The sequence below is a fragment of the Notechis scutatus genome, chromosome 9 (assembly GCF_049901735.1).
Source record: "Notechis scutatus isolate UNSWTSFEM ecotype Mainland chromosome 9, rNotScu1.2, whole genome shotgun sequence".
Taxonomy (NCBI): domain Eukaryota; kingdom Metazoa; phylum Chordata; class Lepidosauria; order Squamata; family Elapidae; genus Notechis; species Notechis scutatus.
In genome coordinates this window covers 10,906,043-10,913,317 of record NC_142017.1, presented here as the reverse complement: position 1 = coordinate 10,913,317, position 7,275 = coordinate 10,906,043, and the positions used below count along the sequence as shown (strand labels likewise).

General features: G+C 41.3%; 1 protein-coding gene across 1 annotated transcript in view; it reads left to right on the top strand.

Annotated features, from left to right (window-relative positions):
- The first annotated feature begins 48 nt into the window (after positions 1–48).
- RANBP10 (RAN binding protein 10) overlaps positions 49–7,275 on the top strand; it is a 38,246-nt gene continuing 31,019 nt past the window's right edge. The window contains exons 1-2 of the mRNA XM_026672019.2: positions 49–725; positions 1,322–1,433. Coding sequence (XP_026527804.1) covers positions 491–725; positions 1,322–1,433 — 347 coding nt within the window. The 5' untranslated portion in view covers positions 49–490. The remainder of the gene's footprint in view (positions 726–1,321; positions 1,434–7,275) is intronic.

The window sequence follows — 7,275 nt, the reverse complement described above, 5'->3', positions numbered from 1 at the left end:
TTGTGCGATGGGGTTGTGTGTGTGTTTGCTTTTCTTTAGTTAGAACATAGAATAATAGGATCGGTAGGAACCTTCGAGGTCTTCTAGTCCAACCCCGTGCTCACACGGGAAACCCTGTAACTTCAAAGCCACAGGATCTTCCCCCGACCCGCTTTTTCATCTCATGCGTGATTTATTTGCTTAAAGAGGAATTCACCCCGGACATTCCAGCGCTGGCTTTGAAAGCTCCTAAGCCTTTTTCTATATGCCGTCTGGTACTCGCTATCCCGACGTCCTTTGCGACGCAGCTGACTGGGCGGGGCCCTCCCTCGCGCGGCCTTTCTCGGGAGCTGTAGTCTCCGCTTCGCTCGAGCTAGCCCGGCTTGAGGGCAGAGCGGGACTCTCTTTCCCGTCATGCCGCGCGCCTCCATTGTGGCCGAGCCCGCCTCCCATTGGACGGCCGAGGAAAGGGAGCCCGCTCCCCTCCCGCTGACACCATAGTGGATCCAAGATGGCGGATGCGGGTGCAGCGAGCTTACCTGGGGGAGACTCGGCGCTGCCGCCGCCGCCGCCTCCTCCCCCGCCGCCTCCCCCGCCGCCGGAGGAGCAAGAGCTGAGCCAGCGCCTCCGCCAGCTCTACCCGGCCGTCAACCCGGCCGAGGCGCCGCTGCCGCGCGCCTGGAGCCCCAAGGACAAGTATAGCTACATCGGCCTCTCCCAGGGCAACCTCCGTGTTCACTACAAAGGTGGGGGAAGGAGGCCCCGTTTCTCTGCCTGAGGGGGGAGGAAATGGCGGGGCTTGAGGGAGCCAAGAAGGTGGCGGGGGAGGGGAGGCGTTATGAAAAAAAGGTGGGCTTCCAAAACCCCTGAATTTTGTGGCTGGATAATTCTGGGATTTGAAGTCTTCTAGGGCAGAGCAACAGAAGCACACAGGTGTTCTTGGATGGTCCCAGAGAGAGGGGGGGAGGGGGAAGAGACCCAAAGCCCAACCTTTGAGGTAAAGTATCCTTTGGGGCAATATTTCTCAATCTTGACAGGTTGAAGATGGACAAAACCCTCTGCCGTGGTTGAGAAACACTGCCCCAAAGTATAATTTTACCCTAAAGGATGGGCTGTGAGTCTCTCTGTCTGGGACAATAACAGGAGATCATCTATGTGTTTCTAGTGCCCTGTCCTTTTTTAATGTATTTGTTGGAACATCTGTTTTATCTGTACGGGGGTGTATTCAGTTGTGGGCTTGGCTGGCTGGCTTTTGAAAAGCCTTGCTGCCTGATCGTTTTCACTGAAGAATTAAAGAGGTTTTTGACCTGTTTTCTGCCTCTTTCCTCTTTGTTTAAACCAGGACATGGGAAAAATCACAAGGATGCTGCTTCTGTCAGGGCTACCCACCCCATCCCTGCAGCCTGTGGAATTTATTATTTTGAAGTGAAGATAGTTAGTAAAGGAAGAGATGGGTAAGTATGTGGCTCAATGCGTATTCTGTTTGTTGTCTTTGGCAAGAATTGGAGCTGACTTTACCATCTGTACTTACATTTGGTAGGAATGTGACTTGTGGCTTTGGGAAAGGATGAGTGATTCATGCCTTTGTAGTAGGACGTTGCACCAGCAGCCTTTCAAAACAAGGAGTTGAGATCATTTTAGGGGGGTTGGGTTCTGGTTCATTAGAGGGAGGATGAAGCTGTGAATCAAGTTCAACTCCAGTTCAGATTTTTAAAAACTGGTTTGACTTCCTGCTATCAAATACCAAACCAGTGATATAAACTAAGATGACTGTTCTAGGTAATTATGTTTACCTCTTAAAATTCCTATGCGGCTTTTTGATGGATTAAATCTGAAATCCAATATACTATATATAACAGTTACTGCAAAGAAAGTAGTGGAAATCCCTTCCTATAGCTGTTTAACTAGAATTATTTCCTGGCTACCAAATTATTTTACATATTCCTACATGTTGACCAGATGACCACAGAAAGATCCTCATACAGTGCTGGTTCACAGCTTTGAATCAGATGAGTGGAGTATAAAATCAGCAGGGACTCCTTTCCCTCCTATATAAAATGATTTGTAAAGAAATGGGTACTTACAATGGGTAATTCTCTGACATGAGATAATTGATCTAGATCACAACATTGAGCTGATTGAATTGTTGATCCCTCAAAAAAAATCGGAACTTGCATAAGACAATTTTCAGTATATTTCCTATTGTAGGTTCAATTATTCTGGCTCTGGCCTAGTCTAGTTATCTTTATTGCTACTATTTTACACTAAGTTTGGAGCTAATGGCTAATACAGGTAGTTCTTGACTTACAACAGTTCATTTAGTGACTGTTCAAACATCAAACAGCACTGAAAAAAGTGACATGACCATTTTTCACAGTTAACGACTTTCGAAGTATCCCCATGGTCATGTGATCAAAATTCAGATGTTTGGTAATTGGTTCATACTTATGAACATTGCTGTGTCTCAAAGTCATGAGATCCTTCTGACAAGCAAAGTCAGTGGGTAAACCAGATTTACTTAACAACCAAGTTACCAACTTATCAACTGCAATGATTCATTTAACAACTATGGCAAGAAAGCTTGTAAAATGGGGCAAGACTCCCTTAACAAATGTTTCACTTAAGTTTTGGGCTCAATTGTGGTCCTATGTCAAAGACTACCTGTACTCTGGAAATTTGACAGATTACATTTCTTTTGGGAACCCTGGTATAAAACAGGTTGATTTTAGTCTTTGAAATATAATGTGTTGATAACAAACTTGAATGCTAAGCCAAACACTAAGCCATGCTTTAAGCAAATTTGATTACTTGATCAACCAAAAATTGTTCCTGTAGAATGACAAACAGTCCAGTTTGGGAAGGGGGAGAAAAGTATGTTCATAATGTAAAATCAAACTAAATTGTCTTGCTTTAAAAAATTTGGGTGTTGTAATGTTAATGATGAGATCAATGATACATGGCCAGCAAGATATTGCAAATCACAAGGGTGGAAAGATCGGATGCATGTCTCCTGACTGCAGTGCACATCAGTGTTTTTATATGCATCTTTGCCCCAGTTATTACAGTGAGGAATTGGATTGATTATTCTTGGGTATCTACTTATTATAGGCACTGCTGAATTGCTACAGGGACTTTAAGAAACTATATAGTTTCAATTGTTTGGTGTTTGGAGAAGAAATAGAAACGGCTATGAACATTTACATTTGTTTCTGATCACCTTTGTTATGTCTGGAAGGAGTTGCTCGTAATTGTCTTGATACTGTGTTTCATACGCTTGTGTAAAGTTTAGCCCAAATCCAGTTTTTCTGTACCTTTTTGTTGATGTAGAGAGACATTTCAATATTGCTTCTACATACTTTTTTTTTAAAGTAGCCTTTTTACTAAGATTATAACTTTTTTGCTAAATCAGGAAGTGGGAAGCTCAGGGCATATTGACACAGCGTGTCAGGATGCTTCTGATAGCTTCAATTACCATCTTCATGAATGGAGCCTTTAATACCTGGACAGAGAGTATGCTTTTACTCTGAATAATAAACACATTTTTTAAAAACTATTCGTGGTGCCCAGAATAGATTTGTGGTTAAAAAAACAGATTGGAATGAGGCATTGTTGTATTGTATTTCCAGCAAATACCATCCAGTTTTGAGTACTGTGCTTTTTCTAATATATAAGGGGTTTAGGCTAGTTAATTTTGATGGATGTATAAAATAACTATATAAGTTTGAAAATTCAAGGGTAATGATAGCAGATTCTAAATTAGCAGTGGTACTTCTGTGCTTTAAATGCTGCCAAAGGGGGCAAATTTAATTCATTATACAATTCCCAGAATGGTTATAAGGAATTATTAATTAGGTTAATGCATTCCCTTACTGGGCCCATGATTGCTGCACAGTTGGTTTATGACCCATGGTGATATGAAGATTGTTCTGCAAAGCCAGTTTTAAAATTTTGTACCTATCAGAAAATAAATGCATCATACTGGTAGCTCAGTGGTCAGGAATGATGTAATGGTCAGATTAGAAAATATTGAGAAATATTTGTACTAGATTTACACTGGCTTTCCTCCAGAATCTCAAAGTAGCTTACATGGGAATAGTCACAATAACACATTTTGAGGTATGTTGGTTAGAGAAAGAGCAACTGGTCCACATACCCTGGCTGTAGATGGATTGAACCTGGCTCTCTAGTCCAGTGTTTCTCAATCTTGACAACTTTAAGAAGCGTGACTTCCAATTTCCATAATGTCCTAGCCAGCCTACTGGCTGGGGAATTTTAGAATACGAAGCTTGAAGTTGCCAAGATTGAAAACCCTGCTCTAGTATTTTATTCCATATTTTATTTTCAATCCCATTTGCTAATTAGTCAATCTGCCCCAGGGGCCTAATGGAGCCACTAGATTTCAGAAGAGCATTCCTAATCCTCTATCCTGAGGGTTAGGATTGCACCTGTGCAGCCTTTCTCTGCTCATCAATCCAGGGAAGTCCTTTGATTCACTAAGGAAGTCCAGTAGAGGAAGGGGCAAAGGATATGCCTAGAGTGCTACTGGCAAAAAAGCAGAAAGTGAATCCAAGCAAATATAGGTAAGAACTTTCTTATGCTGATAAAAACAGCCAATCATCGTTATTTATTTGCTGTTACCTCGTTATCTGATTGTCACCTTTGAGGGAAGGATGGTCTAGAACATTATAGGGCCCTCTGAGAATTTTTGAGGAGCTGGAAGATAAGATCACTCAAATTTGCTCAGAACTGATGCCAGGAAGGCAAGTTCTGTGGGTGTGATTGAATCTATCTCACAGCTTTATCTGGGATAAGTTTGTACCAGTTCCTCTTGAGGTGCGACAGGGTAACGTATGACAGCAGCTCAACAACTTGTCACCTGGATCCCTTTCTCTTCCTGGTTGGTGACAGTCTCTAGGGAGGTGACAGAAGGCTGGGCTAGAGCAATGGTAAAGACACCCTTAAATGAGGGGATAGTACCCCCTCCCCTAAAGAAGGCAGTATTGTGCTTTCTCAAACCATCAGTTGGCACTGCAGTTAGACAATTATCTCTAGTCTCCCCTTTTGGTTGAATGCTGCAAAGAAGGTGTCGGACCAAGACTCCATTGGTGATGCTCGTGGATGACCTTTAAAATGAGATCAAGATGGAGGGAGCGTGATCCCCCTGGTTCTGCTTAAGTTACTGGTTTTCCACGCCAACAGCCACGGTATCCTTCAGAAGTATTTCTTAGTAGTGGAAGTAGGGAGCTTTCATTATAACAGTTCTCCTTCCTGAAGGAGCAATTTCTGGTGGTATATTAGGAGGGGAGAAGTTGTGCCCTAGGCCAGTGGTCTCCAATTTTTGGGGCTTGGCCTGGCTTGGGGATGGGGTGGCAGAGGGGAACTGGGTCACACAAGCGATGGGCCAGTGTGCACCTAGCCCTTGCAAAAGTGGCAGGCAGGTGTGCACACACGCAGCTTCACTTGAGCTGTGTGTGTACGCATGCTCCAACCAGCCATTCATGCGGCCCAATTCCGAATAGGCCATGGCCTGGTGGGCTGGGGCCCAGGAGTTGGGGGCGGGGGCTGCTGTATGTCCCCACTCTTGCTCAACTTCTATAAGAAAATACCGGGCATGTGATCCAGTGACATAGGATGTGATATCAGTTGTATCCTAATGATGCCCAGTTTAATCATCTATGTGAACATCTGGTCACAGAAGAGATTCTGATAAGATGAGGGGCAAGAGGCTCCCTCCAGTCCTTTCACTCAGGATATATCACCTTGTGGGATCTCAAAGGTAGACTTTTTCAATCGCTGCTCCCTTCTTTCTAACAATAATCCTCTGAAATCTAAACCTAAGTGGGATTTTCAAAACGAACTGGCTTTTCCAGCAAGCTTTGAGACAAATGTGTTATGAAATAGTCAGCCTTGAAATTATGTTTGAAATTGAATTTTGTTTGTTTGTTACCTGGCATAAAGTCATGAATTGTTTCGTCTATCATTTTAGTGGATATTTTAAACTTTATTTTATAGACACATAAGCTTCACAGAGTCAAGTTATGATTAAAGTGGCATGCAAGGCTAGTAAAAAGATATAATAAAAGGTAGCAATTATTTATGAGATTGAAAAATGAAACTTGATTTATTAGTGATTCTGATGCTGCTTATTTCTAGCCCTCTGTGTGAACACTTGATTCATTCAGTCTGTATAATCAAAGACATTCTAAAGTCCAATTAGGATTTATCATAAATGAGAGCTAATTTAGAAAAGTAATTAGTGTACTATTTATGTTTATTCTTTCAGTTATCAAAGCGTCTCTGTCTTTTGACAATTGAAAGGCTGTCATCTTAAAATGGACTATTGTTTGTCTTTAAAAATTATATGTTACAAATACCAGGTAACGTTTAGGACAAATAAAAGCCAACAAATTTTGGCATATGTAGCAAGAGCTAAAAAGTGTCAAAGGCAAGAAAAATGAACAGTGAGCTGAAGAAGAGAGTATAGAAAGAGCTTCCTGAGAACGGATTATCAGTTCAGTCTGCATATGTTCCTGAGGGTTTCTGGAAGGCTGAATTTCTGTAATTGATAGCCAGAGCAAAGCTATATGACTACACTTTCTAATTTGAATGAGCTAATAGATACCATAGTGATGGTTTATTCAGGTTTGTTGACTGCATAACATTTAATAGAGATTGCATTTTTAAAATTCCCAGTGCTTGCCTACTTAAATTGTGGAATGGATATTTATGGTTTTTGATGCATTATTCTTATATGTGATGTGTCTGGTTTTAAAGACAAGAATTATGAATTCTTGTATCTTCAGAATGCTATGAAGCTTAGGTGCATAATTACACAATCATAGATATCAGCCCTTGAATGCAGCTGTTCCAGAGTATTAGAGGTACTTTGACAGATTTTGCTTTAGGAATTTATTTTTTAACCATATTCATTTGACTACTTAATGGAGCTGGTCTAGTTTTGCCTCAGTTTCACATATGAAGTTGAAATAATAATGAACTTGTTACATAGTAGAGCTATTCATGCCTTGAAAATGATTCAGAAGAAATGTTTTGGCCTTCTCATGAATATATTTATTAATGTAGCATGCCTTCTCCTAGACTACTGGGTGATCTAGAAAGAAATCTCTGGCTGCTTTATTGAGCCAACTCATTAAATTTAATATAATTTTTTAAATGACCACCTCTATTTTTCAATCTTGTGAGGGCGCCTGTATAAAGACAGACTGCTTTAAGTAGTCTGTGCTTTTACATATTTTTTTTTAAAAAAACAGGTTAATATTCCTGCAAGTAATGTGA